This window comes from Homalodisca vitripennis, chromosome 3, assembly GCF_021130785.1.
Source record: "Homalodisca vitripennis isolate AUS2020 chromosome 3, UT_GWSS_2.1, whole genome shotgun sequence".
NCBI classification, from domain to species: domain Eukaryota; kingdom Metazoa; phylum Arthropoda; class Insecta; order Hemiptera; family Cicadellidae; genus Homalodisca; species Homalodisca vitripennis.
Genome location: NC_060209.1, coordinates 171200755 through 171228615, shown reverse-complemented (window position 1 = coordinate 171228615; position 27861 = coordinate 171200755). Strand labels below are relative to the sequence as shown.

The 27861-nt window shown below is 35.7% G+C and overlaps 1 protein-coding gene across 1 annotated transcript; it reads left to right on the top strand.

Annotated features, from left to right (window-relative positions):
• The first annotated feature begins 38 nt into the window (after positions 1-38).
• On the top strand, positions 39-15466 carry LOC124357770 (eukaryotic translation initiation factor 3 subunit M). Its single transcript, XM_046809808.1, has 7 exons — positions 39-233; positions 3207-3386; positions 6511-6605; positions 12263-12481; positions 13134-13399; positions 13497-13640; positions 15198-15466. The coding sequence occupies exons 1-7, from the start codon at positions 195-197 to the stop codon at positions 15413-15415; spliced, it is 1161 nt and encodes a 386-aa protein (XP_046665764.1). The 5' UTR covers positions 39-194; the 3' UTR covers positions 15416-15466.
• Positions 15467-27861: the final 12395 nt, after the last annotated feature.

Here is a 27861-nt window from a genome sequence, read left to right as displayed (position 1 = left end):
TAAGTAGACCACTTACGCAACACACGCACACATACACACACACTCACTCTGTGTCTGGCGACTGACACTGGCTAGCAGTGGCAACTTGCTTCAAAGCTCATGGCATTTTAGGCGTGTTACAAACGTAATCTGCCTTGATTATATTCAATTTATGTTGTTTAGTAAACACTAATTTGTTTTATAGTTATATAAAAATGTTGCCAGTTTTCATAGATTTGACACTTGATGATCAGGTGAGAATTGTTCTATAATTGTACATTTAATGGTTAAGGTGTTATTTCAATATGTCAAAGTGGGGTTAGAGTAGGCTATAAATGAATCATCACATGGATAGGCCCATGCCTGTGCATATATGTGTCCAGTTTAAGATGACTGCTCTTAGTATTTTCCTTAACTCTTAAGTTGTTTTTGTTTTACTTTTGCACGTAAAAAGGGGGAGAGTTGTGCCTGGAAAATAAGTTAAGTACATGTATTTCAAATTCAATGATAACCCAAAGGTCACAAACTTAGTCTAGTTTCAGAAAATGTATAGTTTTGTATGAGTCTTTGGGCAAATAAATTAGTTTTAGCGCAAAAACAAAGTAGTACAAGAAGCTGGGTTTAGTGAAAAAAAAATTGTTAAAATGTTATAGGCCTAAACACTGTAAACCTAACTGTAGGCCTATTTGGTATAATTTTATTTACTATAAACTATAGAACACCATAATAATAAATACTGCAAGAAGGATAATTACTTGTTATAAAAGTTATTGTAATAATGTTTTTGGGTTTTGTAAAATGTTACAATAACCTAAAGGTCAATTTAGTACAATATATGGGTAGGGTACGATAAGCGGACCCAGTTTTTTTATATTGAAATTGGCAAACCATATTACTTAATCATAACCATCGATATAATAAATTTATACTGATTAATTATTGGGTAGGGTACGATAAGCGGACCCGGTTTTTTATATCGAAAGAATATAGTCATCGATACCTAATATTCGCATCTCAAATCCTAGACTATCAATCAATATAAAAGTACCTATAGCCCTCAATAACAATCACATGTTTTAAATTAAAATATGAATTTAATATTTACAGTGATCAAAAAAATTATAACCAAAATTAGGAAAACTGAAGATGACCATATTAACTCCTCTCACAGTTACAGTTGTTTCTTTCCCACAAATTTCACATTTAATGGGTTTTTCGGTACAAGTCCAACATGTTGAAGCCACGAAAAAGCAACGTCGTGTAGTTTTCTAAAATTGACTGCCATTTTTAATTAGAATTACTTATTATGTAAAATTGAAATATTATCCTACGTGTATTATTTTCGAGTGTTTACAGCCGTTGATATAGATTATTTAAGTTAATAGTTCAAAATAATTAATCAGTATCGATTGATTATATCGAAGGTTATGATTGAGTAATCTCGTTTGCCAATTTCAATATAAAATCCGGGTCCGCTTATCGTACCCTACCCTAATTATTTTGAACAATTAACTTAAATAATCTATATCAACAGCTGTAAACACTTTCAAATAATACTCGTAATGTAATATTTCAATTTTATATAAGTAGCCTAATATTTGATTATTAAAAATGGCAGTACATTTTAGAAAACTACATGACAATGCTTTGAAAGATGATAATACATGTTTATGGTGACTTCAACATGTTGGACTCATACCGAAAAACGTATGTGAAATTTGTGGGAAAGAAACAACTGTAACTGTGAGAGGAGCAAATATGGTCGTCTTCAGTTTTCCTAATTTTGCCTATAATAATTTGTTTGATCACTGTAAATATTAAATTCATATTTTAATTTAAAACGTGATTGTTATTGAGGACTATAGATACTTTTATATCGATTGATAGTCTAGGATTTGAGATGCGAATATTAGGTATCGATGATTACATTCTTCGATATATAAAACCGGGTCCACTTATCGCACCCTACCCCAAATATATATATTGTAATATTTTGTTCTAAAACTTACAAAAACAATAGTGGGTGAAACTATGTTTCTGCAAAGACGAAAATAGTAATGCCATTCTAAAATTGCTCCACTCTCATACAACAATAAAAAAAAAAACTTGTGCTGTGTTTTGCACTCTTTACCTTTCCAATAGTATATGAATCACATCAATACTTGATTGTTTACGTATTATAACAAATGAGATTAAGCGGACGGGCCCACGGGCAAAATCAACGGATATCTGTTGTTTGGTGTCTTAAGGAACGATAATAAACAATGGATATCTATTGGACTGCAGTCAGAGGGTTAATGTATTATGTCTGCAGTTATCTTATAGCCTACATTCAATGGCTGCAGTATAATAAGTGGCCACCAACACAATCAAATCATAATTATTGAATGAAATCGATATTCATGACCATCTAATAATACAGAAAACAAGATGTCGGACCAAATAACATAATAGATATTTCAAAGAACAAATAGTTTTGCTACTTTTTAAACTTAATCTAATAATTTAATTGAAATTTTTGGTCCCCTGATTGCGCTAACCCACAAAGACCAAGACATCATTTTAATGAGAATGGATCAAGTGAAGGTGCCAACCAGTCTGTATTCTAGCCTACTATTGAGAAACAGAAGCTTCGTTAAGGCATTGTTTGTCCACACCTGACAAGATGTGATACCACATCAGCAGAATTCTGCAGAAGCAGAACTTTGCCAAACTGTTAAAAAAGAATGGTGATGTGGCATATACTGTTGAAGTCTTCAAAAATCCTTCAGTCACCAGAAGCAGATTAAGAGCAAGGCGAAACAAAAATTACTACTTTCAGATACAACTGTGGCTAAGCAATGTAAGCCTACACCCAGACAAATGGAGGTGGAAGTGCACTGCAATAGACTCCCTCGCCCGTGTTACAACTCAAGATCCAGCAGCTCCCGATAAGTTTTTGAATCTAATATTCTGCAAGTGCTGTGGCATCTGCAGCACTGCACGCTATAGTTGCCGGGATGAAGTTTTGTTCATGTTTCAAAGCAGTTGAAATGAGGTTATTTTTCAAAAGCCGTTGAAAGTTGAGCACAAATATTCAAATTGAGCTAAATAGAACTTAAATTTGCCAATTTTAATGTAATTTAGACCTTCTTTAATCTGTATTCCTATGAATCTAATTTATGCATATATATACATATTTTATTTAAAAATATTATTCTTTAATGTTATTTGTGTCATGTTTGCAGGCAATTGAACTGAGATCATTTTTCAAAAGCCTTGGGGCTGAAATTTCTGAGGAAAAATCTCCTAAAGGCAATGAAGATGACTTGCATAAAATCATTGGAGTGTGTGATGCCTGCTTTAGAGAAGGAAATGAAGCTGAAATAGAAGGAGTCCTCAATGCCATTGTATCAATGCTTGTTTTGGTAAGTAGTTTCTATTAATTAACCTATGTTAATTTCCAAAGAATGTAAATAATATTGAGGGTCATTATAATTCGCAGTGAAACATCCAACTGGCTTTTGAAACTTCCTTAACTAACAGAACATTTGTGGATGTTTTGTATTCGTATTTTAAATGCATTAACTATAAAAAAACAAGGACTATCCAGAAAAAAGGAATGTTTCCACCTGATGCCACCAAGTGCACGCCAATTGCGTATGTATTGGTGTGCTCGTGCTTGGCACCTAGTCAGTGTCCAGTTGTGACATCGGGAATATCTCCGCACTACCTTTTTTTTTTATTCAAATTTAAAATGTGTGCTGCAATGAAAAATCTCAAAATAAATATAATAAAATATTCCTTACTCTCTGAATAGCCTTTGTATATACAGTGTTCACAAAAGGATGTAATAACACTGGTGATTCCAAGCAAAAAATGTTTTATAAACATAGGTTAATAAATGTGTCATTTAGTCACTAGGTGCCATTTTGTATTTTTTATAAAAATATCTCTAGAACTAGTAAAGGTACATGTACCAAACTTTGCACGAAAATTAAAATAAATAAGAAAAAAACTCCAAAAAAAATTTGTGATTTTATTAATATTAACAAAATGGCGCCCGTTGAATCAATTTAAAAAGAAATAGTACTGCTATAAAATTATAATTCCAATGGTACTTTTTTCAAAGAAATCCCTCAATGCATAAGCGAGTACAATCATTTTAGAGCACACAGTGTATTTGTGTTTTGTGTTGTACAAATTGGGAATAACAAACATTTGTCAGTTGAAAGGCATCAGCTGTTTTACATCAGTTATACAAATTTACAAGACACCAACTATTTTAACATTTTTATTACAATTCTAACAGTATTTTTGTGAACGAAATTTGTCAGCACATAAGCAAGCATGACCACTTTAAATATCGCTCCGCACAAGCTAGGAGTGATACAACAAACAGCTGATGCCTCTCAACTGTGAGATGTTTCTGTATATATCAAATACATATAGGCCTATATTATACAGGGTGGCGCAAAAGTCACTGGACACTTGGTTAAAACAAGACTAGATTTATTTGAAATTATTTTTTATTACAAACAATACTTAAAATTATTTTTTATATTCAAATTGTTTTCCGTCTTCATTAATACATCTAATACAGCTAAACATACCCGCAATAAATTGTCACCAGTTGAGACTGTTGTTGGGTGGCCAGACCTTGGTGCATCCATAACAGATCCATGTATTCAAATCTATATCGTATGTCGTACACTGTTTGTCTAGACGGTGGTTTTGATCTAAAGTATATTCCCCATTCATTAACAACTGCAGTAGCACCACTTTTATAAAATGTTTTTAACGTGAAAATCCTTTCTTCTTTGGTTAACATTATGACTAATGTTTAACAAAAATTCTATTAGAAAAATAATAATTTGGGGACTACAGCTTTAAACACGTGTCACAGATGAACTCACTCGTTCGATTGTTGTGTGTTTCATTGCAATGTATTGCCAACTTAAAAGGCATAATTACCAACATTTAGTAATACCAACATCACGGACAAAAACTATTGTACTACGTCTTGCTGTTATTTTTTTCTTCTTTTAACCAACTGTCCAGTGACTTGCACCACCCTGTATATATATATATATATAATTTTCACAAGAATTTTTAAACCATTATGGTGCATAAAACGATAAGCTAGCTTCATATTATTAACAAATTGTCCTACGTGAAAATGTTCAAAATATTTGTTTTGTTTTTTTTTTAATTGGTAGAACTGTACTGTACTTGGCAAAAGAATAACAATAGGCTAATATTAAAATTTGATATATCCAAAATATCCTAAGGAAAGAAAACTTATATTGGTTTTCAACCACAAATGGTACAAAATGATTGTTTTCCTTTTACCATCAATACAGTTATTTGTAAACATACAACAAAATATTTTTACTCTACATGTGTATAAACTATATCAAAATTTAGAACATAATATGCCCCAAGATAAGTATACATATCACTGCTCAATAGTGAGTTACACAGCCTTATAATTATACCATTTTATTTTAAAGTTGTTTCTTCTTCAAAGTAATTAATTAAACATGCTATCTATAAGTATAAAGGAACTGATACCTTAAAAAGGTCAATATTTCGACAAATAAGTTCACAGTTCAGATAAAAAAATACCAGAACATGATAAAGATGGCCAACCGATCATTTTACTTTCATTCAATATTTTGTAAACACAGCAGAGTTGTAAATATAACAAAAGAAAATATTCTACTTTAATTGACAACGTTTTTTGATTGCATTGATATATAAATCATAATTATAGCGTTAATGTATGCATTATAGCAAATGTCAGAATGCATCAGATTTACGTCATGTATGCAATTACCTCTTGGGGCTTATTGCATATTTTAAATTTAGTTGATATTTACTTGGTGGGTTAGTATAAGATTTTTAAGCTGTTAAGAAGAAAGTTCAGTGAGCCTATCTTAAGTGTATTTTTTATAAAAATCTGAAATTTGCATCAATAGGTTAATTTCTACAATTTATAAGATCTCTGGAGTCTTCTATGTGAAATAAGACATTGAAGAAATCTTATCTTCTATTCTTATCTCTCTAAGGCTCCCAGATTTTTCAGGGTTCAGTCTACATTCCTTATTTACAGTGATCATTCAATCTCTTTCATCCTCTTTTAAAATAGTATAATTGGCCTAACTTTCAATCAATATATAATTAAGATAGGTGCATCCATAGCGAGTGCCTTATATGTCTCCGTTACTACTTGATACTTGTTTTCTGATGGATCATTTTCAAACTGTTACTTGAGCTTGTGATGTAGCAGGCAGCACTTATGTAAATTGTGTAGCTTTTTTACCGGTCTACCTTTTCACTGTCGTACAGTCCATACATTTGCTATATAAACGACGTTGATTATAAATTTAGTTGAGTTTGGAAAAGTGATCTGCTAACAGGTCTACAATAGCAGATACTCAAATAAGAAATTGTTCTTGGTACAAGTAAGTTAGTTTTTCCAGCATACTTCGAATATGACAATTTGTTGTGTTCAGTTTTATTTTATAAAATATTTTGTTGCTGTTGTAGATACCGGTTGAGAGGGCAGAGAATTTAATTTTAGCCTTCAGTGAAAAGTTAACCAAAGCTCCTGGCTACAAGCTCGGTTTAGTCACTCTGCGAGTGTAAGTACATATTAAAATTATTTTCTGTTGCTTATATATATATATATATATATATATGATTCACTTAATGTTTATGTATTATTCTAGATCAGTGAGAAATATAGATTTTAATTTTCCTAACAGAAATAAGTATATTTTAAGATAGAAATGTAATATAAGGCATATAATACATTGACTGAAGACGATGGTGAATAATCATTTATATATTTAGTTGAACACTTTCAGGATTGACATTTTTTAATTTAACCCATGCCATGTTAGAAAGGTCCAACTTGAGTTTATAAGTTATTGTCTATTTTTTACATGCTAACAGACTTGTGAGATAATACAAGTTCCACAAAGATAGAATGATTTACATTAGGTTATATAAATATATTAACTTTGTATCCAAATCCAAATTATACTTGTATTGGTCATTTATTCAGGGTGGCTACCTGACCAGGGAATAGGGAATAAGCTGGATATTTTACGCATCAGGACTCTCCATGTAGAACCGTGAAAATCTCAAAAACACATAAGAAATCAGGAAATGTACTCAACGAGATTTGTGAAACTGTGAATGAAGATCGTCGATGCATTCAAAAGACTGCTATGGCCTATGATGTCTCTGAATTGTTTTCAGAGTCTGTAGACAGTACTATTACTACAGTGTGTATCAATGATTGTTCGTGAGCCCCACTTGATGCCATTTAATCCAATGTAGTGGATATTATCTTGGTTAGTTCTACCCCTATGTTGTGTTAATCCACCATACACACAACAATACTTCGGACGCTTAAAGTCTACTGACCGATCTTGGTCTGTGAAAGATTTACTCCTAACACATGATCCGATTGGTCATCAAATTACACAGGTTAAAATTAAGAAATTTAAGTAATGTTTTGATTTCATGGTTACATCCAAACCTTGACTAAAATAATATTGTTGCACATTTGCGACAGCCCGCCGAATTCCTCACGCATCAGTTTTCGTCGTCAGAGCAGCATAGGATGATGGCTTTTGGCCATGTTGTTTCATAGTCCATGACTAGAATCTAACTAACACATTGTGACTTGAACCGAAGTCTTATGTGTATTTATTTACTTTGTAGTTGTGTTGTTGTTGGCGAGATTCTATTCTTGTATTATTTTGAAATAAACGCAAAATATTTAAAAGCCAATAATTTATTATGTTAATTATACTCGTATTCCGGAACCAACTGTAGAAGGTACTGTTCGGTACCGGTTTCTACTTATTCTACAAATCATGAATTAACCACACCTTGACTAAAATAATATTGTTGCACATTTGTGACAGCCCGTCTTTGGTAACTTTCGTAGTAGATAACTTTCCAATGCATTCTTCATATATTTGTCCGCAGTTTGATATATATTCGAGTCACATAACTGTAAGTAGAGCTAGCTGCTACTGATGTTGAAAACATGGAAAAGTGTTAATTTTTATGTCTGTAATTTTTTTACTAGGGATGCATCGATTTCGATAATCATTACACTGGCTCATATCACTAGGTTCTGATACTAACAGAATTGTTAAATACACGTGAAAAGTCAATATTTTACAATATTGTGACTAGTGATTTGTTGACGCGTTTTTGTTGTACTTCATGTATGAACAAATTTAGATATGTAAACAAATTAACAAGTTACTGTAGTTTAATATTTTGGTTTTACTTTAATTTGTATTTTCAGTATGTATTTTGGTGCATTTATCGAAGACAACTCATCTGCAGTACACAAGAAACCGATTGCTAAGACGCATTTTTTTTTGTTCTTTGTAAACACAAAACTATGTAGACAGTAAAAAAATAGCATGATTTTTAAATAATATTTTACTTGACATTCGTATTTTTTACCTCCATATTTGTCAACACCAGCATGTCTACTGAAATTACACGTGGATGTCAGCTGCTTGATGATTATTTTACGTCTGTTGTGTATTTTAAGTTGAACCAACCTTGTGTACCCACAAAATCGTGATCTTGTACTAAAAGTTTGTGCAACACAAACAGTGTTGGTAATTGTTTGTTCTCTTTATTTTTCCGAATGGGATATATCTATTTTCCAAACGTCACACAAAAAGGAAAATTATTAGGTATACATAATGTTATGTGGAAACATTGAAATACACAGAGATCTAAACAGGGAAGGGTAAATAGGTGATAGCTATGTGTTATTGAATTTTTCGAATATACTACTAGCGACAAAGTTTGCTGGGCCACCATAGCTTCATGGCATTTCCTGCAAATACAGGTGGCACAAAAAAACCGTTACCATTGCACTTACTGTGAGGGTTAAAAACAATATTACAGTTGTTAACACTTGATTTGAAAATGTACTAGAGAATCAGAAATCTTTACTGGAAAAATTAGGACAAACCGGGTATTTAAAAATGAGTATTAGTGGCCACCTTGTTAGTTGTTGATTGCTTCATTCTGCAATTTTCTTTTAGCAAATTGTATTAATGAAAACATGCAATATGTAGATGTGTACACATTTTGATATATTTTTTAGGATTTAACAATAAAAAACAATCATATTGCCATATTAACATAAACATTTATCAGGACAATATAAAAACTATAAAATTGGACGAGTGTTATCTTTAACCCTTAGCGCGCTGTTGATAAATATAACCGCCAATATTTACTTTGCTAAAAACGCTGTTGACAAAAATATTCGCTTTTAAACATTGAAGTTATTATTGGGAGTAAGTAGTTAGTTTTGCCGGTGGAGTGCAGCAACTGCTGGAGCATAAATCCCTCAATAGAAAAACAGGAATAGTTGTCCCGCCTCCCGGTTTTTCACCAAGCTGCAAAATGGCGGTGCACTACCCATGCCACTGCCTGTTTTGCCAGACCCTAGCGCTACTGACAAACTAACTCGCCGGTTTAGTTCATTCGCGGACTGCATGTGGAACTGTTGTGCTTACGTTGTCAAATTGGTTTTTGACATATTGGGAAGATGTGTTGTGTGTACACGCAACGTTTTACGCAAGGAGACCATTTCCGTGTGCGAGACATGCACTGCCCAGCCGAACCTGCACCCGGATACGTGTTTCAAGATGTACCACATGTTGGCGTTATCTTGAACACCGTGATGGCTAATTTTAGATCTTTTTATATCCATTAACCCTCCATCAGGCGCTTAAAATTAGAAACACCATCAGGCGCTCACGGAGGTTTCCTCCAGGTTAGCGAAAAATGGATATCATAGTCGTTTAAACTGTTTTTATTTGTTTAAATATTCATACTGATTTAATTACAATGTAATATATTAATTTTTAGAAATTAAATAAAAATTACTTCTTATGTAATGAATTTTCCAAACAAGAAATTCAAAATCTTAAAAAATGTTATTGTATAATAACAACATGATTAATTTTAAGGAATAATGCAATTAATTGTAAAAATGTTTAACCTACTGTAATAATATATGGAAATTAACTTAGTTTTTTAACTTCTTACAAAAACAACTTACTTCAATTCTTGAGATATTATACAATTGTAATGTCAATTATTACTCTGAAATCAAAATTTATTCTTTACTAAAACTTTTTTTACACAGTACACACAGTTTCAAAAACATTTTCCTTTTGGTTCTTATAACGACAATGTTCACTCCATAAACAATACTGAAATGTTCCCTAGCACACTGGTGCTGTACTGACAAGTCTCTCGTGTTCATTCTCCTTTGCAAAAAATTCAAATAAAATATATTCTAAAACATAAAAAGAAACTATCACAGGTCACACATTTAGGCGCACACGGATTATTACTCCATAAAAACTAAACACAATAAGGCGCTCACGGAGATTTCGTCCAAGCACTACAAACACAACATCGGGCGCTCACGGAGGAATCGTCCAGTCTCGCACGGAAGTAGACCACATACTGACAGATTTTGACAAAGATAAGCGGGAGGCTATTGTTTCGCTTCCCCAAAAGATGCTCGTGAAGTACACTGCGGGAAACGACTGCCAACATCAGAAAAGTAGTACTATTTTTAATAATAAAAAATACACGGAGGAAAACTCCGTTTAGCGCCCGATGTAGGGTTAATGTTTTATTTTAACTATAATATACATACTATACATATAATATACTATAATATAATATTATACACAATAGTAAAATTTCGTTCAACATTTCGTTAAATTTTGTGTATTTATATTGTTTTATAATTTAAATAAACATATTAAAAAAATTATACTTTTTCGTTCCCAAAAGTCTTTTTATATGGTAACAAACTCAAAAACAACATTAGCGTTGACTTTATGGAAAAAAAAATTTTGAGGTATATGTAGCGTTTGGGTATGGTGCGTCCCAAATTGCCGTAGCGCGGGAAGGGTTAAAACTGGGATGAGGTTGATGGAAATAAGATTTTTCCTCCATTAATTTGGGTATTTTATAATACATAATATAGTTCTCTACATAATATAACTGCAACGGTAACTACATATTGACTCCAGTACTTGTATACTTTTATAATAACTTACAAAATTATACTCCATTTGACATTTATTAAAAGTATTTTTCAGATCTTTCATTCAAAAGAGGAAAGGAATTGTAAACATATGCAAAGTATATATTTCCTACTGATATCAAGTTTCAGAGTAACTGATAATATTTGATAAATATTGAAAACAGAAATGGTGCAGTCTATAATAAAAATAGGCATTTAGTGGTAATAATTTTAATTTTTCTTAGGTGGTTATATTAATTTGATTAGCAGTTTCAGATATCAAGTTTTAGATTAACTGATAATACTTGATAAATATTGAAAACAGAAATGGTGCAGTCTATAATAAAAATAGGCATTTAGTGGTAATAATTTTAATTTTTCTTAGGTGGTTATATTAATTTGATTAGCAGTTGTTATACACAAACACTTTTAACACTTTTAAAATATCTGATGTAATAGCTTACTTATGTATGGCATATGTAAAATAGCAAATTTAATTTAAAAAATAGCAATATTGTATGAAAAGTTAAAAATTATAATAACAAATACTTGGCCAGATTTTTTCTTAGAAGTTTTTTTACTAGAGTACATCTTACCATTTCTCCATGTAAATAGTTTGAAGTTCTCAATGTGCATTTCATTCAAACTTAATTCTTCAAGGAATATTGTTATGAGTATTTGCCACAGGCTCTGGCTGCTGTTAATCTAATCACTGGACAAGCGCTACTCCATGGCACCTGTCAATTTCAATGTCATTAAGAATCTATTAATATTCATACGTTGGATACCTGCTTTACATGTTTGTTAGACAAGTTATTTGTATTAGTTGTAATCCTTTACATTTTAACAAATTGTTAGTATTCTGGGTATACTTTTAATTTAAAATAGCCATACATAATTTATTTTTATTCTGTCATTAAACATTATATTTCTGTAACGATATGTACAAATATAAGAGAACTTTAAGCACTTAAAAATGTAGTCTTGCTGGGAAATTTCCAATAGTAATAATAAGCTTTGTTTTTCTTGTATATTCTAAAGTATTGGAATAAAGTGCCTTTGCTGTCAGGTAAACTTGATTTGAATTTTTTCTTAAATTTCTCCATGTAAATAGTTTGAAGTTCTAATGCACGCTACCATTTCTACTACCATACTTGCAATAGCCAGCAAGGTTATTGTTATGAGTATTTGTCACAGGCTCTGGCTGCTGTTCCAATCACTGGACAAGCGCTGCTCCATGCGCTACCATGTCTACTACCATGTGGTGCAGATAGCCAGCAAGGTAGACCAAGTGCGAGCAGTCTTCAAGGATGTGGACTCTCTGAAACAGCAGTTCGTTCTGTGCCCTCCCTTAAACGAGCAGATGCAAAAGTTGCTGAGGTTACTGCACGAAGTGCTTCTCGCTTCTAAACAGAGGTAAGAATGTGTCTTGTCACCCTCCGGTTCTATGTATAAACTGTTTTAATAGTTTCTGTGTTACGATCGGCAGGACGTTTAGGCTATGAGCTAGTGGTAGGGTTTTATTTTTGATTAGGTTATACAACATGCTTATAGTTCCTGATGATATTACTCATTACATCCTTGATGGCATCTTTTTGAACAAATGGTTGTGAAAATTATTAAATTACTCAACGGCTCTATATAATTTATTAATATCAGAAAGAGTACAGGGCCTATAGCAAAACCTTGAGGGTACCCGAGGGGGGGGGTTTTGTTTTGTTTTGTTTTCGGTAGGGTTAACAAAAGACATCTACTGATCAACATAATGTTACTGATTTAAAATGTATGAGTTAAAAAAAAATGTTGGTACATGACTAGTTTGCAGTGATGGTGTTAACATTGTATTCTGTAGATAGATATATCATAGTTTAACACATTAACTGCGGCGGACGCACATTACTACTATATCAGTTGTCCTAAAGTCGGTACATGAATTGAGTTGCATTGTTGAAGGTGTTAATTCAATATTTCTTAAATACATACATATTCATATTAATTCAATGCAAGTAAACATTAAATTTGACCTTTCACAAATATTATACTTAAATATATATGATGAATGTTCCAGTGAACTGGCAGCCAAGGTAATGGTAGAGTTGCTGGGCACATACACAACAGAGAACGCTAGTCAGGCCAGAGAAGATGCTCAACGTTGCATCATCGCGGCCCTTGCTGACCCTGGCACTTTCTTGCTTGACCCTCTGCTGGCCCTGAAGCCTGTACGCTTCCTGGAGGGCGAGCTTGTTCACGATTTGCTCACCGTCTTCGTCTCTGAAAAGCTACCCAACTACATCCACTTCTATCAGAATCACAAGGAGTTTGTACACTCTCTAGGTACAATTAATTATAATTATAAATATGTGTAAGAAATTCCTAGAAATATTTGTACTTGTATTTGTACTACTTCTTATTAAAATAATTATTTTTCCAGGATTGAACCATGAACAGAATTTGAAGAAGATGCGATTGTTAACGTTCATGCAGCTTGCTGAGGGTAGCTCTGAAATGTCATTCGACACCATTCAACAAGAGCTGCAGCTGGAACCTGACCAAGTCGAGGCTTTCATCATAGATGGCAAGTTTTCTTTTTCTTACACATAATTGCTTAAGTTTTGTAATGTCAAGTTGTTTATTTAATTTACTGTTTTAAAACGTACTAATTGTAAACTATTTATTGAACGATTTTTGTCAGTTCATAAACTATATAATTTATTATTGTATTTATTATGTTATATATATATATATATATATATATATATATATATATATATAGTAGCAGTTATATTATATATTATAATGTATAAGTTATGTTATAATGTAACATTAAAACAACGTATTATATATACAACTTATGAGTTGAAGAACTTCAAGAGAATTAAATAGCAGTAATACTGGAATGACTTACCCTATAATTGGCAACATCGACTGTAATTCTAAAAATCTAATATACCAAATTAATTGCAAGTTTTGCTCCAAACTATCTATTGGCCAAACATCTAACCATTTAAGAATTTGTATGACAGGCATAGGTTTGATATTTTCCATAAAGATAAAGAAAAACCATTGGCAAGACATTGTCTAGAACATAAACAAGATAATATTGAGGAGTGTTTTACATTAAAAGGAATATATCAAATACCACCATGCCCTAATGAAAATTATAACAGATTAAAATTGAAGCACTTGGAGCAAGCTTATCAAATCATGTTGAAGACAAAAAATCCATTTGATCTAAATTTAAGATAACTTTTTATAGATTTAAAATTTGTCAAAAATTACAAGTATTATTCCATCCTTTACAAAAAGCAACTGTTCCACCAACATTAAATTAGAAAAATGTAAACATCTGCTGGACTTTATCAAATGTTATGCACTGTATTAACAATTATGTTTTCTTGATTCCTGTTTACGTTTTATAATTTCGTTGTTATGTATTAATTCATATTTAAAACTTAATACAATAAATAATGTATATTATAATACAATATAGTATTTTTTGAATGATTATTATTTAAACTTTAATTTAACAATTTAGCATATACTTATATAGTGTGAAAAAGGGCAATATTTGTCAATATTTTTCATAAACATACTTATACTACAAAAACGGTAGTTAATGAAGTTAAGGTACAAAAGTTCCCCAATCCCCTAATCGTTGGATTATTTCAGACCTGTACTTTGTTCTGGTTAGATAATAGAAACCTACTTGAGACTATATTTTTATATTGCAAAAAGTATTTTTAAATTAGGTAAAACAATAGCTTAAATTATATACAATTTTACATGTTTGCAAGAAAAGAATAACTAACTAATTAAAAAGTTTAAACTTAAAGCTGGTAAACAATATTATCTTTTTGAAAATAGTGTTTAAATCCCAGTCATTTAAAGGGTCAAATTTCATATAATGCCCTTTGAATACAAGTCAGAATAATGTACAGTAGTACTTAATCGCTGAATGGATATGCTGAACCCAGCTGGCCGCTGTTGTGGTTTCTGCTTGGTTTAGTATTATTGTTCGTAGCACATAGTGTAGTATAACAGTTGTTGTCCTGTAGCCTACTTGTGTTTGTGTTCGATGATAAGTGGATTGGTTTCATAACTCAAATCTTAATCATCTCTAACATGTTAACAGTGTTGAAAACAAAGCTTGTGAGAGCACGGATGGACCAGGCTGCTAGGAAAGTGCATATCTCCAGCACAATGCACCGAACATTTGGTCGACCTCAGTGGCAACAATTGAGAGACATCCTTTTCAGCTGGAAACAGAACATGGCGAATGTGCAAGAAGGAATGAAGTCTGTGGTTGCCGTTCAAATGGAAATGGCTGAAGCCAAAAAAATCATGACATAATCATTCTTCTATTTTCAAAATTTCTTTAAGAAATAAAAACTATTTAAAGAATGCTATTTTTTCAATTTAAACCTAATTGTACTATTTACTTATAATTAGGAATAAGTTTTAAAAATAAGTTTAAGATTTAAAAAATAAATATTTTAATAATGTGCACCGATATATTCAAAAATATTTGATACCTATTTTACATTTAGAAAAACTATTGATGTCAGTGCTTGGAATTGCTAACAAAAACTTCCTAACAAAATTTTTTAGCATTGTCAAATCATATGTTATGCTGTGGAATTTTTCATGATTTTTAGCATATTGGCAAGCTGTATTGGCAGCTTAAATAGCTCCAACACTTTGGAATAAAGAATGAATTTCTTTAACATTTTCATTCATTTCATCCTCATCAGCTCTCTTAAGCTCTTGCTTACTTTGTTCAACATTATTTCTTGATGTCACGTATTCACAGATCTATTGTGAACTTCTCAGTTACAAAAAGTTAACTCTTAACATCATATTTCAGAATACCCTTGAATGTTATTTTCTGTAGTCTGTTAACAATTGGTATTCCATAACCAAAGTTGTTCAGGAGTTATGAAAGTAACTTTTGTATAATATCTCTTGAGCAATTCCAAGTATTCCCTAATAAAAAGTTAACTGCAGGACATTTAAAAGCCATAGTGTAATATGGCAGTGCTATAAAAAAATGTAAAAGGCAAAGTTATTTGATTAACTTGTGCGGATGAGATGTATTTATTGTTTTTCACATGCAAATTGATATACAGCGTGACACAAACATCTACACAAAGTTATTGATATTGTTGTATGGATCAAGAGCAATTAAAAACTAAATGCAACCAATAGTCTATCTCTACATTTACCATCTGTATGTGTGTGTTTTAGCTTATATTTTTTTAAATCCAGAAACCATCAATGATAAAAGCTCATATTTGATACAATTAATTTTATTGCTGTTTAAAATCAAGAGGAAATTTAAATTAGATTATGATAATACATTTCAGGATAGGGGCCAGTGAAAATTTTTAAAGCTTTAAACCATAAAATCAATAAAATTATGAAAATATTCAAAGGATAATAAAGGTAGCTAAATCTAATTACAAACATTTTGACAACAAATTAGATTATACAAATTTGTCTGTAAACAAAGTAGATATAAACTTTTAAAGGTTTTAATGCACAAAAACTTTTCATTGTTACATTCTTATGGAATCATTAACTGTGCATTATAACTGTTAAAAGCTTATATTTACATTATTTACTGACCTAATTTTATGATTGAAGTATCAAACATTTTTATTACATTTAGCAACTTATATTCTTAAATATTTTCATAACCGTATTAGATTTTATGTTATTGAGCCATAGAACTTTCAAATGTCTGTTGTATTGAAACTTGATACAATAATGTAATATTATTTTTTCTATTTATTTGAGAGTCAAGAAAAATAGTTGTAGCAAACTAGAGATTTTTACCTCTGCTGGTTTCTGAAAATAAATAAAAACTAAAAAATTTATAGACCGATGGTGCACGAAAAGAGATTGTTGTATTTAGTTTTTGGCTTGTCCTAGTTCATGGAACAATGTCCTAAAGTTTAGTGTGGACAGTTTTGTTACACCCTAGATATTCATTCAAAAATGGTATGAATTCCTATCTGTCAAGATTAGCTAAGGATAAATGAAGTATCTAAAAAAGTGTTTTATAGATTTTACTTTTGTTAACGGGCAGTAGAGGTTTTTAACTTTATTATTATTTGGTTTGTAATTATTCAGAGAGTGAATATTTTTTATCTATATGTATTGTATTATATAAAGTCAAATCAATCAACTCATTATGAAACAAAGAAATAAATATTGTTTACTAGGCAACGCCTACCAAAAAGAACATGATTGTATTAAGTAGACAATTCCTGGAAATAATGAACATATTTCATAGCCGTAATACAACAAATTTACAATTTCTGACAGACTACAGGGAATAAACCAATAGTCAGAGAAAAACATCCACATTCCTTGTAACAAGAAATGCCCGTTGTCTGAAGTAAAGGCACATTGAGATAAGTTAACGAGATTTAAAAAAAAATTAAAATATCAACCTCTATCGTAAATTTGTACAACTATATGAAGTGAAAATTGAAGCTTAGATGAAAATTTTATTTAAATGAGTAGTAAATAGTTAAAATGGGTTTCTCCGTACCACAGGTTTATGTGACCTATGCCTGTGGGAGCCTCTTTTCCCTTAAAAAGCAGAGACCCCCAACGAGGTGGAAGAGATTGACGTTTCTTTGGGGGCTTATCACTAACGTTCCACCGGTCACAGGCTGTGCAAATTTCCACATTTTAATCTCTTCAACTTAACTGTTTTGTTTACTGTGTTTGGACTGTATCATCCACTTTAAATTCATGTTTGGACTACTTTTATATTTATTTAATAAAAGGTCTGTCATTAAAAAAGTCGTTCGATGTAGTGTATCTATTAAGAAAAACATCAAAGGTATCTTCCATATATATTCACTAAATATTCAGTGTGAGTTGAGCTAAAGTTAAGGACATAAATATATTGGTGAAAATATGAGACAACAGAGAACCTGTTGCCATTCCTTCATCTTGACAGTGAATATTGACCCTCTGAACTCCAAATAAATACGTGAGTGCATAATTCTAGCAGTTTTGTTTTGTAACTATTATCGATACGGGAAGAGATACTGGATATTATCAGTCCTTTTATCTAATGTTTGGTCTTCTTTGAGACATGATTCTGAGAACTGAGACATTTGTGAATAAACTTTCAACGTATAAGATTTTTAGCCTTCTTTTTCAGTTGACTTCAACAATTTTGACTTCTCTACAAATTTCTTAGAAGTTCTGTATAAAATAGTCAGTTTTTCCTACCAGTGATGTTGTAATATCCAAAAGGATTTTGAACAGTTTCTTGTGCAAGGTAAATCAAGAGAACTAATTATTGGCTGGAGAGGGATGCTAGGTTTGTGGATTTTGGAGAAACCATACATTAAGAGATTTTTGAATAGTTAGCAGATAATATAAATCTTAATTTGATTGAACAATTTTCTTTGTCTTTTCTTAGGGTATTCGCTCCTTTACGTTCAGAGGAATCATTTGGTATATTTAAAACTGTATATTTTTCAAACATTTTTTTAAACGCTACAATGGTAGTACTGCCTGTGTCAGTTGACAAGGTTTTGACCGTGTCGTCTTTCCCAAGGATCAACATAGCCCTTTTCTCATCTTTTTTTAAATTGGGATTTGTGCAAGGAATTTTGCTGAGCAAGAGATTGGCCTCACAACGAAACCAGTGACCTTGTTCCTCATATATCTGTACAATAGCTGACTCGATTCCAATTTTGAAATACAGAACCTTACTAATTTTTGTACAACAAAGAAATTTAACTAATATTTCCAATTCATTGAGAATTTTTGAAGAGATGTTTATTACATTTCTATATTTCCATCCATATTCACGTTTATCTATGAAAACTTATTATCTATGAAAAGACCTAACTTTTTCAAGTTAAGAAATTTTCTTTTTCTTGTCTATCTTAGGAATTTTTCTACATCTATTTTAGATGCCTTTGAGAATGTTATTGAATTCTGTACTGATCAGTTGTCATACATTGTTCAATAATACTTTGATGAAGACTTTCTTCATGATGATGGTATACATTTCTTTCCGTAACCCTTTAATCACTGTCGGCGGTTCTCACGCAACATGCTTGCATGAGGATGTTTTGTAGTATCGTTATATTTTTGGTATTTAAACAGATAGTGATGCCTAGTTTGGTGGTTTGACATCCCAAAAGATCAAATTAACAGATATTTAATGTTTATACGTTGGTAACACTGTGTCACAATAGTCACGTGACTCAAATAAGGCTGTCTGTCACCAGCTGTTGATCGTAGTGTGTTCACGTTGTGTTGTGTGTACTAATTGTGTTATTGCACTGTGTTTTATTGTAATGTAGTTGTGGTTTTTGAACATGAGTAGGTCACCACTAAGTGAGAACACAATACTAAACCTTGTGAAATCAGATTATTTGAGTGAAACGGAATGTAACATTATTGAAAGCAGTTCCGATGAGTCTGTTGACAATGCAGATTCAGATCCAACACATGAACCTAACTTTTCAAATGCTAGAGGTACATCTGATGTTAGATCTAATTGGGCTGTGTTGTCATCTGATTCAGAAGCTGATCATGACAATCCTAGGCACGGGCAAAGTAATCTACAGGCGCATACTAGACCACGCCCTCTCGGCCGTCCTCCCCAACAACCGCCCACAACACTCCTGGATATGACCACAACTTTACGTATAACGAATCATCCGGACCAAAACACTGCTCACCGAGAAATTCTCCCCCATTGATTATTTTTCATTTGCTCTTTTGAACTCACTTGCAACTCAAATAAATAATTATGCACAATATTTTATCGACGCTGACTGTGCTAGGTTATCTATTCACAGCCGATGTCATAATTGGAGGCCAGTAAGTTACACAGAAATCAAAGCATTCATTGCAATACTCTTGAATATGAGCCTAAACCAAAAACCATCTACCGAAATGTGCAGGTCAAAGAAAACTTTACAAGAATCACCATGTTTTGGGAAAATGTTTGTAAGAATTAAATTTGAAACAATTTTAAAATTTTGTCTCATGGTTGATACTCGAAACTACCAAAACCAAAAGAGCCAGGTTACGATCTTTGCACACGGTTTAGCTCTTTGGTGGACCATGCTAATCGTATGTTCAGATATTACTATACCCCTAATAAGCAGTTATCAATAGCTGATGTAAGTCTTATTCTGACCAAGAATAACATCCAGCTAATCCAGTACTAACTGAACAAGCACCACCATAAATGAGGTATAAAATTATGGATGATCTGTCATGCCATGACAAAATATTGTTTAGGCTTCAGCTGCTACAAAGGAGCAAAAGGAAACAATGATGATTCTGATAAAAAAATTGAACTTGCATGGTTGTAAATGTAATGTACATGTGGTTGTAAAATTGTTTGAAATGTGAAATTACTTCAGTAAGGGTTTTCATGTCTTTTAGACAACATTTTTACGTCTATACCGCTTGCTAAGTTCTTACATTCAAAATTGACTCACATTACAGGAACTGTTTCTATCTAATAGAAAAGGCATCCCAACGTATGAACACAAGATTTGTAGTTGGAGGGAAAAGTACTGTCGAAAGGGTGCTTTGCTTTTGCCAGGTAGTCAGTAAAATGCGTCATAAAAAAGTATTACTTCTTTCTGTCAATAGACAGTATGGCTACTGATGAATTTAAATAAAAAAAGGGAAATAAAGTTTTTATAACCAGTAGCCCTAAAATTATACTCCACTAAAACGCCTTCAAGGGTAGAGTAGATTCGGCAGACCAAATGTTCTATTGTTATTTGGATATAAGGCATACTCTGCGCTATTGGAAAAAAGTAGCATTCCACATTTCTTCCAGAATGAGAATGAAGGACCTCTATATTCTTTATAAAGTGAATACAGACAAGTCCATTTCAAGACTAGCTTTCAAAAATTCGGTCCCTCAGGGGCTCATAATTTTTATGAGTACGTGGATGGCGACCACGGGGTTACCTGAGCTGAGTATGTCATTACTTCCACTTACTTGTGGCATGCTCCTTGCATGGGATTCTATTTTATTTACTTTCCAAATAAGATCCCATACACTTTCTTCTACTTCTGGCCACCCTGGGCTAACCTCTGTCACTTCCGACACTGGAACTTCCAAAAGTCTTTTCACTTTCTTTCTCTTCCTCTATCATCATCTGACCGTTCCAGTGCATGAGTCGCTGGGAGTGCTTAAGCCGGTGGTGGAGCCCTATCTGGCGCCGATGAGAGCTGATAAGAGCTTGCTCTGCCGGGGCGTAAGTCATGTACTGGTTCAGAAGCCAGCAACCTCGATGTCCTTTGTCAGGAAGTGTGTACTGAGCAGGAGTGTCGGAGCTCCTGCTGCAACGTGCAAGCCCAGGCCGTGCGAGCATACCCAGCCTGGTTAAACGAGTCAACACCGGGCCTCGGGGATCTGGGGTAGATTAACCTGGGCTCCCACGGGGCCCAGTTTTATCGAGGGCGTGCCCGTTCCCTAATGTATCTCGGCCTACACCCTTACAAACGATGCAGTGATTAAAATCCTTATGGAAACTGAATCACCCCAAAATTAGGGCAAAGCGTGGTAGCGAGGGATCTAAGTGATCTGGAGAAAAATCGAAAGTTGTCTGACTCTGAATGTGAGGTTGATCAAAAAAAGAAAAAAAACCAAAAAACAAACGACGATGAGATAAATATTCCCACACCTTTATTTCTTGTAGTGAGTATAAGGAAGATGGAAAAACCTTGATTAAGGTGAGCCCATTCCTTATCCGCAAATCTTTAGTAGCCTGTGGAGGGCAATCAAAATCTATAAGGAAACTGAGGAATGGAACTATCCTGGTGGAGGCTGCAAATTGCATCCAATCCAAGAAGTTCCTGAAAATTACGAGCTTTTTCGACCAGGTAGCAATTACTGTCCAGCCTCATGCCTCTCTGAACTCTTCCAAGGGAATCGTCTTCTGTCGAGACCTTATGGACTGCAGTGAAGAGGAAATCAAGGATGAGCTGCGGTGTGAGATGGTGACAGATGTGATCAGGATAGTTCGGATCGAAAACGGGGTAAAGGTTTCTACCCCGGGTCTAATTATAACCTTTTCAAAACCTCATCCCCCAGAAACCATCAAAGCCGGTTATTTGTCTCTGTCTGTGCGGCCGTACTTCAAAACCCCCAGCGGTGTTTCCGCTGTCAGAGGTTCGGGCACTCCAGTAAAGTGTGTTCGAACTCTGAGACATGTTCACGCTGTGGTGATGAAGGACACCAAGAGGAGGGGTGCAACAATGAGACGCGATGCATCAACTGCAAATGAAGGAATCAAGCGTACTCAAGAGTGTTACATCTAGAAAGAAGAAAAAGAAATACTAAAAATAATGACTATTGAAAAACTTTCATTTAACGAAGCGCGTAAAGAGTACAGGAGGAGGGTCGCCCCAACTCCAAAAAGTAAGTTTCTTACTCTGAAGCCGTTTCTGTCCTTGTCCAGCCTGCACAGTGTTCCTCATGAACAGTCTTGGAGAGTATGGTGCGTGCATTAACTGAGCACGTGGCTGCTCTGTTCAGCACCTCGCCGTAGGTACTGGGGAACAGTCTGTGGTATTGTCCAGTAAGTCTCCCCGAGACATTCAGACCTCCACCAAACCTAATGCACAGTCTTAGTTACACCTTCACCAGGAGCTCTTACATACAGAGATAAAGTTCAGCAAAATTTGAAACCTGCCTTAACTTTAGAAGAGAGAAAGAAACTTTTAGAAGCTTAAGAAGAATATTCAAATTAAAGTCGATAACAGTTCAAAAGTGCCTGTTAGGAATCCTAATACGTCATCATCTAAGTCATCTCAACTGTCCATCAATGATGATACAGCTGAGGATCCATTGGAGCTCCGGACCGAGTTCCCCGTCCTGGGTATGACGTTAAACTGCCCACTCCCACCAAACCATTCCCCCAATTCCTACCCAATCCCTTAAACTGCCTACCCTGTGTCCCTTCTCTTCGCACCAGGGTGTATTCTATGGTGTGCATTTCTTCTTTCTTTGTGCAGCCCTCGTTTTATCTTACTTCTTTCCTATCAATGTTCTATCTTCTTTTTCCATTTTTCTCCGTAGGGGAGCGGCCTGCCCGGACGCTTTAAGGTTGGCAACCTTTCGTACCCCTGAGCTGGTGCCGGACTATTGTCCGAACCTGGCACCTCACCCTATCTAACCGAAAACTCCTAATCCTGCCCCGACTGGGTCGTGTTGTTGTTTGCTGGGAGTGCCGGAACTGCTGCACAGATCCTCGAGCATGCCCGTGTTCGGGGCTGTGTGGTAGCAGAAGGCTGATGTGAGCTAGCTCTGCCGAGGCATAACAATATACATGAACCCTGGTGCCAGCCACTTCGGTCCCTGGTCAGGAAGTGAGTAATGGACAGATATGTCGGAAATTTCTGTTGCCACGTGCGAGCCCGAGCCGTGCGTGAATTCCCGGCTCGGTTAAACGAGATAACACCGGGCCCCGGGGAACTGGGGTAGGGCTGCCTGCCAAGCTACGGCTGACAGGTACCCTAGGGTATACCCGTTCCCGGTGTCTCGGCCTGCACCTTTACTTACGATGCGCTGGTAAACTACTAATTATGAATGTGGGCAATGAACCCCTACCCTACGGGCAAAACACACCGAGTAGTAACAAGAGAATCGATTAATGATTTAGATAAAAAACGTCCCCACTCTTCAGAATCTGAAGATGGGGAAGAAATAAGTAAGCAGAAGACTAAGTAGTACAAGTAACTCAAACAAACAGTATCTTCCTACGCCACTATTCCTTGTGTTTAAACACAAAAACGAGAGCGACAATCTGTACAAAGTGAGTCCTTTTGTGATCAACAAGGCATTAGTCGGAGCAGGCGGTTCGCCGTCATCGGTCAGGAAACTTCGTAACGGAACTATCCTGGTTGAGGCGGTGAACGCTCTAACAAGCTCAGAAGTTCCTCTCCATGAAAACTTTTTATGATCAGGTAGAAATCACTGTACAGCCTCATGAATCCCTAAATTGCAGTAAGGGAATAGTTTTCAGTCGCGAGATGCTGTGTTGCTCAGAAGCGGAACTGAAGGAAGAGTTAAAGGATTCTCTCGTCACTGATGTGGTGAGAATAACGAGGGTCGAGAATGGTGTACCAACACCCACACCAGGTCACATTTTGACCTTCGCCCTCCCTCACCCACCAGCCACGATTAGAGCAGGATACCTTTCTCTTCAAGTTAAACCTTACTTCAGAAATCCCCAAAGATGTTTCAGATGCCAGCGTTTCGGACATTCAAGCAAAACATGCACCGGCTTAGAGACATGGAGCAGATGTGGTCAAAGTGGCCACAATGACAAAGATTGCACAAACGGAGAAGAGCACTGTGTGAACTGTAAGGGCAAGCACTCTTCAAGCTCTCGCAGTTGCAAGATTTATTTGGAGGAGAAAGAGATATTGAAGTTGGTTACAATAGAAAAACTGTCTTTTGGCGACGCCCGTAGGGAGTATAGGAGACGACTTGGACAAACTCCAAGAAAAGACATCTCCTACTCTCAGGCCGCTTCTGCTCCTCCAGCCCAGCCCGCACAGTGCTCCTCCTGCTCCGCTCTGGAGAGCATGGTGCGAGAACTCACTAAACAGGTCGCTGCCTTGGTGCAGCAGTTAAATGCCAAGGCCTTGCCGCAAACCCAAGCGAGTAGTCATACGACTTCTGCCCCCGTAGCAAAGGGACCCCCGAAACAAACAGGAGCCATTCCCAGGCCAGTTTCTGTGTCCGTGGCACCCGCTAAAGGAAAAGAACGACCATCTAACCATTCCAAAACGGCGGAGGAAAGGAAGTCTCTCCAAGAGAGACTTAAAACCCAAATCCGATCGAAAGCTCAGGTGAGAACAAAGGGAAGCACTGTTTCACCCCCCACTCCCTGCTCCTCTCAACTTTCCATAGTTGATGAGGATGAAATGGGAGATGACCTTCAACTTCGATCGGAATTTCAAACAACTCAAGGTATATTGAAACTTAATAAAAATAAAAACAGACAGAAAATTACATACAGTTAAATAAAACATGAACGAATTTAAAATTATCCAATGGAATATTAATGGTTATCGCGGACATTTGGAAGATGTAAAACATCTTTTACAAACCAAAACACCTCATGTAATTAGCATCCAAGAGACTAAACTCCACCGGGGTGCCAAACCCCCTTGAGGGGATTTGACATCTTTCGTGAAGATTTCCCTCACGACGGGCATGCCTGTGCTGGTGTTGCTCTATTCGTGGATGAATCCCTAGGTGCCTCTGAGGTGCCCCTCCAATCCAATCTCCAATGTGTTTGTGTGTCAATCCAAGTCCCGTTTAAACTGTACATATATGTACCGTCTACTTTCCACCAATCCCAGTCACCCTCTGTCAAGGTGATCTCGAGGCACTGATCGGCCAGTTACCGAAGTCTTTTCTTCTCCTAGGCGACTTCAATGCCCACCACAACATTTGGGGGTCAGACCATTCCACACCAAGAGGAAACTTGGTCGCAAGAGTCCTCGGAGATCAAAACATCTTTGCCCTTAATGACGGATCCCCAACTTACCTGTATCCAAGGACGGGAGGTCGGTCTGCTATAGATTTATCTATATGCAGTCCAGAACTTGCTCATAGATTCGATTGGGAGGTCCTCTCCGACACATTCGGGAGTGATCACTTCCCAATTCAGATCAAAATACCTGATTCTTCGTTGAATATCACTAGAAGACCAAAATGGATCCTCGATAAAGGTGACTGGGATAAATACCAAAAACAATTTACATTACTTGATATAAATACTCCATTGGACATAAATACTGTAGTAGAACTTTTTACAAACTCTATAATAACAGCAGCTCAGGATAGCATTCCGAAGACATCACCCGAACCAAGACGAAAAAATGTTCCTTGGTGGACAGAGGAGTGTTCGAGAACATTGCGAGAGCGAAGACGCGCCCTGCGAAGATTCAACAAACGCCCAACCCAAGAAAATCTTGAAACCTACCGGTTCCATAGGGCAAAAACGCGACTAGTCTTCAGAAATTCCCGAAGAACCTCATGGCAAAATTTCGTGACCACAATATCTCGAACAACTCCAAAGGCCGAAGTATGGAGAAGGTTAAGGTCGGTGTGCGGCACATCCCAACCTTTGCCAATTTTGGGACTCAAGTCGGGCGGAGACGTTGTGACTGATCCCCGGGATGTTGCCGACCTGTTGGCCTCCTCCATATCGGAGGTTTCAAAAAGTTCGTCTTACTGTCCTGAGTTTTTGATATATAAGCAATATTCTGAACAAACAGACATACTACTCAACAATCCAAATCCATGTCCCTTAAATATAAGTTTTCCTATGCAGGAGTTGGACTCCGCACTGTTATGCACTTCCAACTCTGCTCCTGGTCCGGATGACGTGCACTATGCCATGCTTAGACATTTACCCTCAGAGGGTAAGGGGGCCCTCTTAGCGCTCTACAATAGAGTGTTTGAGGAACAAACTTTCCCACTAGCATGGCGTAAATCCCACGTCATCCCCTTATACAAACCGGGACAGGACAAACTATCTCCGTCTAGTTACCGGCCCATCTCGCTTACCAGCTGCCTTTCTAAGGTGTTGGAGCGGATGGTAAACCGTAGGCTAATCTGGTTCCTCGAAAAGAACAATCTCCTTTTGAGAGAGCAATGCGGCTTTCGCCAAGGACGATCGACGTTGGACCTCATGGTTTCCCTTGAGACAACCATACGTGACGCATTCCTTGTGGGAAAGCAAGTAGTCGCTGTATTTTTTGACCTGAAAAAGGCATATGACACAGCGTGGCGGAGAGGCATCATTAACACTTTCCAGGCATGGGGAGTGAGTGGTAATATGCTGGCTTTCATTCAGGGGTTCATGTCTGAACGTAAATTTCAGGTTAGACTAGGGACAAACCTATCCAGTCACAACCAATCTGGAGAACGGGGTACCACAGGGAAGCGTTTTGAGCTGCACGTTATTCGCCGTCGCCATAAACGGCATAACGGCTTGTGTCCGCCGTCCTGTACGCTGTTCTTTGTTTGTGGACGACTTCGCCGTTTACGTCTCTGCAAGAAGACTTGCTACGGCGGAGCGTTCCCTGCCGCTAACCATAAAGCGACTGGAGGAATGGAGTAGGCGGACGGGATTTTCGTTCTCTACTTCCAAAACCCAATGTATAACATTCTCCAGACTAAGAAACTATTTAGAACCGTCACTTACCTTGAACAGATTCCGAATAACATCAAGTCGGAATGTGAGATTCTTGGGTCTTACATTTGATTCCCGACTTACATGGATCCCTCACTTAAAATCCCTTAAGGCAAAATGTCTACAAAGGCTAAATATGCTTCGAGTTCTTACTGGGACCAAGTGGGGCGCGGACAGGACATGTATGCTACGTTTCTACAAAGCTTTTGTCCGTTCGTGCCTTGACTATGGTTCTCAGGTTTATTCTTCTGCCCGGCCAAACGCGTTAGGAATGCTTGACTCGATTCACCACTCTGCGATCAGGTTGGCTACTGGAGCTTTTCGTTCAAGCCCTACACCTACCTTATTAGTGGAGGCTAGTGAACCAATGCTGGATATGAGACGCAAGCAACTTGCCATAAATTATTTTCACTCCCTTAAAGCCAAGCTCGAAAATCCGGCATATGAACACGTATTTGAAAATGACTTGCTCGAAGTCTATGCTAATCGCCTTAACATCCTTTGGAGTAAGGGCTAAAGCGCTCCTCTCGGACCTTGGTATCGAGGAGTACCAAGTAAGCCAATGCTACC

Coding starts and splice junctions, on each gene's coding strand:
- LOC124357770 (XM_046809808.1), top strand. CDS start 195: ATGTTGCCAGTTTTCATAGATTTGACACTTGATGATCAG. Junction 234..3,206: donor ATTTGACACTTGATGATCAG/GTGAGAATTGTT, acceptor TCATGTTTGCAG/GCAATTGAACTGAGATCATT. Junction 13,400..13,496: donor GGAGTTTGTACACTCTCTAG/GTACAATTAATT, acceptor TTATTTTTCCAG/GATTGAACCATGAACAGAAT.